General features: G+C 37.2%; 1 protein-coding gene across 2 annotated transcripts; it reads right to left on the minus strand.

Moving 5' to 3' along the window:
- Nucleotides 1-1,133: 1,133 nt before the first annotated feature.
- si:ch73-40i7.2 (FYN-binding protein 1) lies at nucleotides 1,134-13,103 on the minus strand. 2 transcript variants are annotated; one of them, XM_042483885.1, is made up of 16 exons: nucleotides 12,999-13,103; nucleotides 8,836-9,442; nucleotides 7,740-7,851; nucleotides 7,289-7,344; nucleotides 7,067-7,104; nucleotides 6,757-6,788; nucleotides 5,762-5,894; nucleotides 5,220-5,382; nucleotides 3,889-4,039; nucleotides 3,659-3,675; nucleotides 3,456-3,516; nucleotides 3,257-3,299; nucleotides 2,858-3,020; nucleotides 2,627-2,660; nucleotides 2,360-2,397; nucleotides 1,134-2,196 (listed from the first exon to the last, which is right to left on the minus strand). In XM_042483885.1, the coding sequence occupies exons 1-16, from the start codon at nucleotides 12,999-13,001 to the stop codon at nucleotides 2,168-2,170; spliced, it is 1,680 nt and encodes a 559-aa protein (XP_042339819.1). In that variant the 5' UTR covers nucleotides 13,002-13,103; the 3' UTR covers nucleotides 1,134-2,167. The 2 variants fall into 2 exon arrangements, with proteins under 2 accessions (XP_042339819.1, XP_042339818.1); XM_042483884.1 differs by having other exon boundaries at nucleotides 7,740-7,854.
- Nucleotides 13,104-13,240: the final 137 nt, after the last annotated feature.

Genomic DNA, 13,240 nt, shown 5'->3' on the forward strand with positions numbered 1-13,240 from the left:
CTCCTGATATCAGCTGGACTTTGAAACAGGAAGTACGACAGATTCACTCAAGTAAGCGATCACCGATTCAATCGAACTTCTTCGACTTTTTGCGGACGAGACGCTGCTGCCCTCCTCAGTTTGTGCAACAGATCGACAATCGATACACAATTACCAATAAAGTGAAGGAAATTTGTTTTAAACTCATTCAACTATTCAATCCTGCAAATGAACATGTTAAAAGATGAAGATTCAAGAGACACACGTCAAGTATAGATTCTGCTTTGATCAAGTATCGACACAGTTGTGCATCTAATTTATTGAGGGATTGCCCCATTGTGAAGAATTTCTGGCTTAATTTAAGTAATTTTATTTCTGAAAATATTGATGAAGGCTTTGTCTTGTTTTGGAGGAATGTGTTGTTTGTCTCCTGGAAATTAACATACATAAGGAAAACCCTCACAAAACCTACACGATCAATCTTATTAATAGAGTAGCCAAATTCCATATCCAAACAATACATTTATTAAGCACTCCCGAAAACAAACAGCTATTAAAACTGTAACTGCTTATAAACTATACAGTATTTTTATATAGACCTTTGCCTCCTCCTCCAGCATTAACCTTTAAGGTAAAATAGCCTTTGTTTTTGTCCTCTTCTCTTGTTATTTTTTCTCTCTTTTTCCATCACCATATACGCAAATCAAAACTGTGATTGTGTGATTGTTTTATGTTGAATAATCCACTAAACAGAGAGAGAAAAATAAATTAATCAACTTTGTGCAACTGAATTTCTGCTTCAACAAAAATGGCTGATATGTATGTATTTCAGTGAATACAGTAAAAGTATTATAGAAGATAATGCTCCTGATATTCTAGATTTGTAGACACACAGACAGTGCAGCTACATTTAAGTGCTACTTAACAAATCAAGTGCAAATACAAATCTGTGTCTTCAGGTTGTGGTTGTCTCCAGTCTCTATATGAACTTTGCTGTGGGTGTTTCAGAAGTTGAGTTATGAGTGGTGGAGGATGTCCTTTCACTTAAAGGTCCCACATTATGCTCATTTTCAGGTTCATAGGCCTACTCGTGTTTTGGGTTACTCCTCAAACATATATGCTTCAATGATTAAATCATTTCACTAAACATCACATTTCCAGTGGTGCTTCTTTTTATTCAACAAAGAAAGCAAAGAGTACATTTTAAAAAGGGACACACCTACCAAGTAAAACATGTATTTCATGTATTTTATATTATCTCAAGCAATTCAGAAAGCTACAGTAATAGTGTATTTATTTACTATACAAGCAGTTTGACAGACAATGGAATGATGGCAAGTTTGTTATCCTCCGCACAGTGTGTGTGTGTGTGTGTGTGAGTGTATCTAGACTCCTCACTCTAGTTTCTCTTTTTTTCCCTCAGTTTTACGTAGTTTTAATACAGTCTTAGTTTTATATAAGATAGTTTGGTTTTTTGTGACAGCTCTGGCTGTTTTAGCATCCTCTTTTATAACGCTGAAGGCCACATCCACTCTAATACATTTTCATTTTAAAACAGTGCTTTAAAATGAGAAATGTCCATATGCGTATATAATTTCCATCTGTACTAACATGCCTGAAAATGCATAGGCTATCCCATGACCATTCACGTACATTGGACACGCAGGTGTCAGTGTAAACAGGTAGCAGACTAACTGCTCAGCGGTTAATTTCTTTGTTATGGACAGAAGGCTCAGTCCGTCTCTATATCTGTATCTAACGTTAAGCATAAATGAGCCATTAGAGTGGTAATGGGAGTATGGGAGGCGATGGGAAAGGAGCAGCAATACGAGAGGACTGAAATCACAAAAGGTATGTAGACTGAGCTATAATGTTTTGGCTTGTCGGAACTGATAATACCCAATCGGAAAGCAAATGCTGATATCTGCATGAGCATCACTTTCAAAAGTCTGTTATTTCGCCTGTTCGGCCTAAAACACAACCCCGGAGTTTTCAAACTAAAAAGCAGCATTTTCAAAAGTCTCCGTTTTAGGGGTTCCAAAATGACACAGTAGTACATAACAATGTTTATGCTTTTGAAAATGAAAAGGTATGAGTGTGGATGTAGCCTAAATTTCGGTTTTAATCTTTATTTAGTTTGTTTCTTTTGTTTGGTTGCATGTGTATTTAGTTTGATATGTTTTAATAATCAGTGTGGAGAGTCGTTGTCGTATACGTCTGAAATAAAAAGAAAGACAAAATTTCATTAATGAACGGAAATAAAAGTCAAATAAAACACATGGGATTTCGAAAAGTGAATATTTCACACTATACAGTAAATTACAGTGGTACTGTTTTCATAGTATTCATTACAGTTCATGTAGATCAAAAGAGAACTCACCGCCCGGATAGTCGACATCGTCATAAATGTCTCCCTCCCTGAAAAGAAAGACTGACATTTAACTGACTGCAGAAATGTTTTATATTGATATTTCTAATCTACACTAAAACAACAGTGGAGGAGGAGCTGTCATACCCCAAAAATATTCACAGGAAGCTAAAAACGTTGCTAAATTTAGTTTGGCAAAAAGGTCATTATTTACGTATAGTATAAAGAATTAATGGTAATGTGACAGGATCACATAATAAACCAATGAGGATTACTTACATTGGCAGAAGAAGAGATCTAGACACATAACCATCTGTGAAAGGAGAGATAAAACAGATTTCTATTTGAAACAGTTGCAGTCGGAATTAGTAAAATACAACTATTGCTGAATACCTGTTACCTACTCTTTTTCTAAAGCCAGTCAGCTTGACAAACTGCTCATGTAGGCCTATCTCATGCTACAGACTAAAACACCATAGAGTCAAGGAGGGATGTGAAATGTTTACATACATTTTCCGAACCGATTGCGACAAAGAGCTTTCTTGCTGTTGGTGAGCTGGATGATGTCCACGACTTCTCCCTGAACCACAGACAGATCCTTCCCTCCTGGCTTCTTTATGATGCCATTGGGATCCACCATCATGGTGTAAAGCACCCTGAGAGGTCCGTCATACTGGGAAACAACAGTTGCAGTTTTCAATTTTTAATATTTTTCAAATTCCAGCACTTGTCTTAATCTGGGCTCTATAACATACGGTCCATTTGAAGCTCATTTTCCTTTGGATAAATAAATCAGGAACACATAATAAATATAAATATCGCAATTTCCCCTAGCTTCTATGCTGATGACCCTGCTTAATCAACCTCAAATACCAAATGATTTGGTGAGAAAAAGTGAAAACAATTTACCTTAAATCTTTTTTTTAGATCCTTCTCCACCTTGGGATCTATGCTGGAAAGCGATAAACAAGGAAAGAGAGAACAATAATAATAATAATAATAATAAATATAGCTTTACATTACACGGATACTGGAGCTGCATTAAGCTGTCAGTATTTCAACCACTCATTTCCTGTTCCCTTTCAGTGGAAGAGATATGAATAGATACCTGATTTCAGGTGGTGGTGGGGGAAAATCCTCAGTCATTGGTTGAACATCATCATAGTCATCTGAGGACATAAAAAGTACGATAAAGCTAAAATTCTATTTACTTCTTGTGAATAAATTCTAATCATTAACATTGTCTGTTTAAAAAGTTATCATTAATCCCAGTCACCCAATAATGTTTATATGTGGTGTGATGTCACTTACCATCATCTTGAAGCATGCTGCAGATTAAAGGAAACATAACATATTAGTTGGAACAGACGTGAGAGAAACTTAAAACCAAACAATTAAATGGATCACAGAGTAGCTAATTGCAGCTAAAAATGACTCAATCAGCTTTGGGGAAACAAAATGCCTTAAGAGTAAACCTTTTTTTCACACAATATCACAAGAAAAAGTTATAAATACAGTGGGGTTTACATGATCTACTGTACCTGCTGTGACTGTTCAACTCCACATGTAACATATGTGGGGGGTCTGGAGGTGGTGGAGGCAACGGCGATGAGTCTATTTTTCTTGACTGGAGCACTTTGCGCTTCACTGCTTCATAGTCAACATCCACGCATGTGTTACTAATGTATCCATCTGAAAGGTAACACAGCATCAGGATGATGTACTTTGGTTTTATTATGACAGTTCAGGGTGTGAGTCAACACAGATCCATATAATGCAAAACCCCCAAACGAACAAAAAAAGATAATATTATCGCTGGACATCCCTATATTTAAGAAAATAAATGTTCTCTGTGTTCAATATAATGGCTGTCAATTATTTTCTAGAAATGTCTGGTTAGTGAAAGAGTCATGAATTAATGTTATCAGTGGAGAAAATGGTTTTAGAGAGATAGTTGATTATCATCTGCATGACATGAGATCATATTTTTAATAAAGTAATGTAAAATGTATAATAAAGTTAAAGCCATGGTGGGACCACAGTCAGTTAAGGAAGTGAGCCCAGACAAAGTTCAATAACTGTAGACGGCACTATAATGCCAAGGCATTTTAAAAAGAATCTTAATAACCAACTTTTCCAACAAAGCCAAGTGCAAGAAGTGCAATAAATCAGGTTTCTTTTCAAATTTTGAGTATTCCCACACAAATTGAAAATGTGTATCAAAACAGGTGAGTGGAAAATTACAGTATGAGACACACGTGCGCACACACGCACACATGCATGCATGCACACATGCACAGCGCTGAGAATGACAAACTTGTCATCATTGCATTGTTTGTCAAATTGCTTGTATAGAAAATGAATACACTATTACTGCTGCATATACAAAAAAACTGGGCTAAGCAAGACTTCCAGTCTGGAATCCATAAACTTGCTTATCAACTTTTTGAAATATTAATATGTCAATTTACACATTATAATAATGTCACAACAAAAACCAACATTCTAGACAGAAACCTTTCTAGTATTCTAGCCTTCATATCAACAAATGTCTCTGCAGGATGCTGAAACAGTACGACACTAACAAGATGTTCAGACTTAAATGCTTTTTAAACATGTTGTTTTTTAGATTATTATTATTTTATTATTATTATTATTGCATTTTAGCCTTTTATTAGACAGAACAGATCAACAGCATGAAAGGGGGAGAGAGAGTGGGGACGACATGCAGCAAAGGGCCTCGAGCGGGACTTGAACCTGAGGTCACTGCAGCAAGAACACTGTCTTTATTCATGGGGTGCCTGCTTTATCCACACAGCCACTGACGCCCCCTTTTTAAACATGTTTGATTGAAATTTTAGGTGAAACTCACAGTTTCCATTCAGAGAGCGAGCCAACCATTTGCCTCCAGGGTTATTCTTCACACGCAGGATCTCCACGCTCTCTCCTTGCCTTACGCTGAGGTCCAGTTTTCCTCCTCCATACCAGTCATGCCGGACTTTGGCTGTATGAAGAACCTCCACCTCCCCTTGTAACTACAGAGGAAGAAAAATAAAGCTGTGAAAGTCATGAATTAACAGAAGTGAATAGCTGTGGATGGAGAGAATGATTCCATGAGCCTCAGTGCTTTAGGTTGAAAGATAAATTGCAAATTTGAATTCTGTTACCATCTTTGATAACTAAAGGTAATATGAATAGATTTGATCTTTTCAAGTCAGTATATTATTGGTGACTTCAGCTTTTAATGTGTTTTATCAAAAACAAAAGTTATTCTTTAGCTTGATTCTGAGAAGTTTCAGATTATAAACCACTAAACCTCTAATCTGCAAACAGCAGGAATGCAAAAACAATGCTATCTGATCTCCTTTCATAGAAGTTGGACTTTGGAGAGTTTTGTGGAGGACATGTTTGTACCTGAAAGTTCTTCCTCAACTCATTTTCTTTTTTCAGACGCTCCATCTGATCTTTCTTCTCCTGTGCCTTTTGCCTCTTAGCATCTTTTTTATTTTGCTTCTCAGCAGTTAATCGATTTTGCTCCACCTGGTCCCTGTAAAGTAAAAATTGAAACATAAGATGACTTGTTGCCTTTTTTAGACAGAAATTCACATCACAACGCACCCGTACTACATGAAAGACAAGCCCCAACGAAAATCCAAAGCTGTGCTATTGACTGTGTGAGGCTACATAGCAGTGCTTTGCCATAGTAATCCCAATATGTTTAACTCCCAGATAATATGTTTATATCTGAAAAACATGCAAAAACCTAACTAACCAAAGTAAACATAAGCGTTATAAGTTACATAACTGACAACAACCAACATGATTGTGCTCAGCGAACTTCACAGTAAACGTTTGCTAACTGCAGCATCCCGTAAACTTCACTTTCATTTTGGTTCAATCTGCCCACATTTCATCAGCCCCACCAACCCCGTTTTGTGTTTTGATCCTTCTTTAGCAGGAAATATGTTTAATCACAGAAACAACTTATAACCATAAAGGAGTATCAACACATACTTGTAGGACATTTAATGTTGAGAAATTTCCCGACCACGCAGAAACTACAAAATGCTGTTTCTTTGTGACTTGACATCTCATTGCGCAGAGATTGTTTACATCAGTAAGGATTATTGGAAGTTGTGTCAAATGGAAAAAAAAAAAAAAAACTATTTGCAAAAGTCGTTTTAGTAATAGTAGTTGCAGTAATGGTTGTTGCACAAGTAGCTGCTTCAGCAGTACTTGTCATATAGTTGTAAAAATAACAGCAGCAGTAACAGCAATACACAGAAACCTGTCGCCCTGCATGTTAATGTTTCTGCAGACTCTAGAATACAAAACTATTTTCAGCTGGTAGAGTGCCTAATAAATACAGACACAGTGGTTTGACATAAAGACAGAAAGCGTATACTTACTCATCTATAAACTCGTACACTTCATCATCATCCTGCAAGAGAAAAGGTTTTATTTGAGACATTCATAAATGGGGAATATTAAAGAACAGGGGAATGCCACTCATTGTAAGAAAACCAGTGTCTGCTCCGCTGACGATAAATAAAGGAGTATAGAGGTAATATAAAGAACATGAATATTCCAGCGATACAAACAAGTGTAAACTGGAATATTAGTTTCTATTCTCGGAGGACGAGCCAATTCCTAAAATCGGAGGCATTACAGTCAACTTTACAGTAAATTAAAATTTCACTTTCAGTTTTCTGTCCTTACCCCATCTATACAGTGTGAACTGTTGTCGCTCCAGGACTCTGAAATCACACAGTACAAAGACATGAAAGACATCCATTTGAAATGGGACATTCTCTTAATATAAATAATACAAGGAGTAAAAAAAGTCAAAACTTTTGACTTTATCACTTAAAATGTGTCAGAGGAACAAGAGCTTTAAGAGCAGAAGGAACAATGCACCAATAAGCAAGCTGCAGTTGTTACCGTTTTTCTCAAAGCTTGCAATATCATCGTAGAAGTCCTGGTTATCCTCAATGTCCCTGCAATCAAAGAACAAGCATGTTTACTGATTCATTATTAAGAGTTTGATTACATAACATGTATTTTAGACTGTTTGACACCTTGGTGCTTCAAAGATTTAGAAAATGTGCTCACATTTTTCTAATTTTATACTTTTGTTTTTACTCTGAATTAGAGTCTCTGATTTATTCTCCTTTAGTTGCATTACATTTTTGTATTTGGCTCAAGATTGTTGACAATTTCATGCCGTCTTTAAATCATGACAACTGTGATTGAAATATTGATTTTATTGTAGCATTGTCAGTGATTTTACCTTGGCTAATTGTGTATTTAAAGAAGTGAAATAAATGACATGAAATAAAAAATAAAGATACATTTTTTAGTAAATACATCCACACGGGATGTATTTACTCACACGGAAGCAATTTGGTGCGGCAGCCTGCTGGGCTTGTTGAATCGCTGTGGTGGCTTTGGAGGACTGTTGACTGCCGGTAAAGACATCTGTCTGCCCGATGAGCTCGGGGAACCTGCTGGGCAACCCAAAGAGAGAATGTCATGATGTGACGAAATTCATGGCTAAATGTCACAGATAACCAGCAGTGAACAGAAAGTCTACAAAATGTCAAAAAATGTTGACGAATTTGTTGAAATATTCTAATGTTCTTCAATAGGCAGAATTGTTTAATTTTACAGAGCTTAACAACTGTTAATTAGCACATTTCAACATACAGATTAAGCACATTGTGGTTTGTCTTTTATAACTGTTTTAAAACATTTATGATATGTTTTGTTTTAAAAACAACTCAGATAATGGACAATTAAATGCTCATTTTCTTCTTCTGGTATTTGGGGCTCTGTCAGAAACATTTTTATTTGAAAATGTATTCATTTAATGGACTTAACTTGCCATCAAAATAAAAAATTCAGAAATGAAATGGTGTCATACCTCATCTATTTTTTTCACAGCAGACATTTTGGCTTTCCACAGCAGGAAGAGCACAGATGTTAATAAAACATTATCAGTGGTTATATTCTGATCAATTGTCCCTGTAAACCATTACAGTGTGCCCACATACCAGGAATCTGAAGCAGCAAAATGGAATGCAGCCATCATTAACATATTTTTAACGCCTGTCCTTTTCGTACATGTCAAAATGTCTTCTGTCAATAAGACAGAGTGACTGCAGGAAGTAAACTTGTTGCTTTTGTGCTTCATTGATGAATCTTCCACATCCACCGTCATGATTTTGTTAATTATTATTAAACACAATGACTATCAGGTGTCTGCTTGTCATCTGTTAAGGAGTTAAAAGAGTCAGATTTTTTAACAAACATCAAAGGAAATGTTAGTAATTGACAACTTGGGATTGAGACTCAACAGTCAGCTAAAAGTTACATAATTTTGATTTAAACCAGAGAGGTAAAAATTGTGCACCAGAAACATTAAGATCATCTTTCATTCACATTTGAGTCTAATATCAGTGAAATCTGTGGATGTGAAAAAGACTCACCATTACTCTTTCTCAGACCAGGAAGGGCAGGTCCCCGGTTGAACCTCAAAAAAGGCTCCAGGTTGACGTTGGGAGGCCGTTTTGGTTTTAAAGGCATGGGTCCCTCTGGAGGTAAGGGCCTCCTCAGAGGGGTCACATCCCCTGAGCTCCTCTGTCGGGGCTGTTGTCGGAGCGGTAGAGGGGTGGAGGTGGGAGCTGTTGCGGAGGTCACACCAGGAGCCGGTGCTGGTTTGGTGGCCAGAGGCTTCTGGTGCCTCAGCATCATGTTCTGTAATATCTCTTCCGTCTGCTTGACCTTGCCGGGGTCTACAGGCTCAACGGATGCTCTGACTCCAGGAATGGGAGGAGGTCGAGGGAAGGGAGGTCTAGAGGCTGACATCGGTTCTGCCCTCGGGAACCTCGTCAGGCCCGGGCTGGCCATTGCAGGAAGAGGAACCGTAGGCGACAGTCTGTGGTGTGTCAGATTGTTTTCAGTCACTGGCAGGATTGGCCTTCCAAACCCAGGTTGTGGAGATTTTGGGGAGCTGCTGTCTCGGCTGCTGGTGTCCGAGGTGCTGGCGTTGTTAATGAACCTGGCCCTCAGAGCCTTGACATCAACGGTCTCCCCCTGACAACAACACAGGAGCACAAACTCAACTGCAGCTGCTCTGTTTCTCAAGCAGGAAGTTAGCAGTACAGCACACAGCAAGGCATGCCCCCCACGCACACAAACACACACACACACTGCTCGTCAAACCCCTACACTATCTTTACAAAGTGAGAATGCACAGTGCAACAACAGTTTCCTGGTTGTTTTGATCTTCACAGATCCGAGAAATCTCCAACTTTGCAGCAGAGAGAACTTTTATAAGTGCAGAAAGTTAGTGAAGGCTAAGACTCTGATCATTATAAACAAATTAAATCATCACTAATGATCAAGAATTTTCATAGAAACTTCTAGACAAGAATGCAACTGATACAGTCCTTCAACTTAGAGTATCTGCTGATAGTGTACCAATCTGTTACCACTGGTGTCTTCTTCTTAAATTAGAATCTGTTAACCTCACTGAAGTTGGACAATTTGAGGACGACATCATTATTCTATTTAACAGACGTTGACCTCCCCTATTTAGTGAACAGGTTTCATTTTTAAAATTCCTTTTCAGGCTATAAAATGAATCTAGCTAAATACCACCCCTGTTATAATTTAACTATGATACTATTCAACACAAGTTTCCCTTTAAATTGTCACCAACTGAGATTAAGTATCTGGATATAATTGTAGATAGGTGAAGAATTTATAATATGAGCTTAACCTGTTGAGTCTATCACACAAAGTAGAAGACAACATGAATAAGTGGATTAGCCTCCGTTTTACATTACTAGGTCGAACAAATGTTATCAAGTTGAATGTCTTGCCTAGACTTTTGTATATCTTTCATCCCCCTCCAAATCATGCTCACTTTGCTTTTTTTTCTTTAGTGGACAAGCTAAATACGAAGAATACAAAATAATACATAAAAGCATGAATCAGCCACATCATGGACAATAACTGTTTCTCCTAAAAAAGTCACTGTCAGCGCAGACCCTCATCCAGCCTGCCTATTCATTATATCTTGCTTTTTTCTACTGTTTACTATTTGCTATTTTACTGTTTAAATTGCTTTGTGTTTATTAACTGATATTTCTTGTTTTGCACAATCCAATTTGCTGCTTTGAAAATGCTAATTTTTTCACTGTGGGCCTAATAAAGGACCATCTTATTTTATCCAGCACATCAGAGAGGTGCATCCCTGTACAGTATCAGGACAACCTAAAAATGCAGTAAATATGTTGTTCCTGTGCTTAAAGCAATCACGGGGGTCCCTGACTTTGAAGTTTTTCTGAGATTTCATAACAGATTTTTAAAGGGTAGTTATGCCTCTAGAGATATTTCCTTGTTTACAGAGGTTGTCTACGTTGCAACTTTGGGATTTTGGTCATTTAGTGTCATTGTAACATGTAACCAAAGCTATGGATATCTGCTTTTTCACTAAAATTCTTTCAGATTATCATTTTTTAGTTTGAAAAAATATTTTTTACACTCCGTGACCACTTTATTAGGTACACCTGTAAAATGTAATGCAATTCAACATGAAACACCTCAGCCGTGAATTCTACCTTTACAAAGATGATGTTTAGTTTAGATCGACACCAGTTTAACTGTTGTTTTATTAAATTGAAGCTGTAGTTTGCAGCAATGTTTAACTGGATTGCATGACACTGAGAAGTGTGCCTGAGAGTTTGTCACATGATCTTTTCACCAGTTGTTGAATTAACACTTCTCTAGTGTAAGCAACAAGGAACGTTTATAATCTCATTAAATATAGAATTTTGGCAAATATGTTGAATTGGATCGCATTAGATTGTATGTGTGTATTGAAAAAAGTGGTAATAGTGTACATTAATTGACTCTGGAGTGCTTTTGAAAACATATCTCGTGTAGATATGTCGTGTGGATAAAAGTTGAAACATAAAGAATATTCAACATGACTTTCAGTCATCTTGTGAGAACTGAATTTTTCATTCTAAGGCCTCCCTGTGACATTATTTTGGGTTTGAATGTTGTCATTCTCACCTACAAAAATAAATAAAAATAAAAAAAAGAGAATTTGCTCAGCATGAGGGAAACATGGTTAAAATAAAAGCGCATTTGTCATGAATGAAAACGTCTCGTTCTCTGTTCTGTTGATGAAATGAAAACGTGATAACAATACAGGAATTACACCATCTAATGTATGAACACTTCAAGTTGTGAGAAAGTCAAACAGAGGCTAAGAAGAGCAGGAAGTGCTCACAACCACACACCTCTGTGCCTAGGCCAGCATCCTGCACCGGTTACCATAGAAACGCCCTCCCCACTGTGACCTCTGCGCCAATAAGCTGCAAGTTCTGCTTGCAGTCATCTCTCCCAATTCAAAGGAAACAGACAAAAACGTATCTCTCTACACCACAAAACACACACAACACGCACATACGGGGTTCCACTTTCAGTAAGCGAGCGCCTGCAGACGTGTGTGTGCATCTAAATGTGTGTCCCCTTTGGCAGTGACACATTATCGCAGATGTGTTGTTGCAGATTATAGCTGTGCAGGTGTGCTGCAGAAAAATAAAACTGAGAAAAAACCCCATTTAATTTACAACTAAGTTACAAATGAAGACAAAATCCAGGCAAATAAAATGATTAATTACAGCCATTACTCTTATTGTACTTTTATATATAATCTGGTGTTTGAAAGCAGTATTTTCAGGAATATCTATTAACTTTCTTGAACTCTATTATGAAAATAAAGCAAAAGCAAAACCTATGGTGTACATCGGGCTCATTATGAGCTTGACAGTCATCTGTAGCACAATTTGAATAGCGCTGAACTGCACAAAAGCTGTTATACAGATGAAGTTTGACTGAATGCATTTAGGTAATACGCTTCTTTTTTCACATATAGGCAAAAGCCAGTCTCTGCAACAGATAACACACACTTGATGTGGTTGGTTCATTTATTTAATTGCTGGAGAACGGCCAAATTTACAATAATTAGTCTGGTTTCAGAGGCATCAGGATGATCTAAAGACCCCAACGTGGAGAAAAACCTGGGGGAAGTACAGAATCCTTTATAATTTAAAGACTACATTTAAACCATCATGACGTTTTTTCTATACTGATAAGTCTTAAAATCTAATTAACGTGTAATTTTAGAGAAGGAAGACAGAAAAGTAGAAGCAAAGTAGTACTGGGCACACTGTTAAACATTAACCACTGATAGCTGTATGTAATAAAGCTTTCTTTCATTGGCAACCGGGTTAACATGCTTTTTTTTTTCAAAATCCAACTTCCCCTTCTGTGAAAATGATGTAATCACTGAGAATAACTGCAGCATGTTGTCAGATCCTAAAGCAGGTTAGAAGTTTTAAAAGGTGAAATTTAGTTAAATTAGTACTTAGATACATGACAGGGGGAAACAGATTTGGTGACAGTCTTTCTACAACAGTCAGGTTATTCATAGTAGTGTTGATGGTTAGGAGGAAATGGCCAGAATTAAAGTGCAAAAAATGATGTGGAGGAGTTGTTAATCCCTCCATTGATTTATTTACTTAAAAACAACAACAAATCTTCCCAAATAACATAGTAAATAACAGTTTCTTACCATATTTGCCTTAAGTGGTGGTTTAATTATGCATAAAGTGCTTCATGTCCAGCTGTGATTCAGTGTCCAGGCTGATGCTGCTGTTCAGACCTCTGTCACTAAACTTACTGCAAATGAGGAAATGCTTAGTATAGCAGCAACAGGGGGACTGACAGCAGCACCGCAACATGGGATGAACAGTAGAGAAACATTAACATGCTGTCAGCCACATCTTTTCATTTCATTTAAAAAGGTCAGTTTTT

This window comes from Plectropomus leopardus, chromosome 3 (assembly GCF_008729295.1).
Source record: "Plectropomus leopardus isolate mb chromosome 3, YSFRI_Pleo_2.0, whole genome shotgun sequence".
Taxonomy (NCBI): Eukaryota; Metazoa; Chordata; class Actinopteri; order Perciformes; family Serranidae; genus Plectropomus; species Plectropomus leopardus.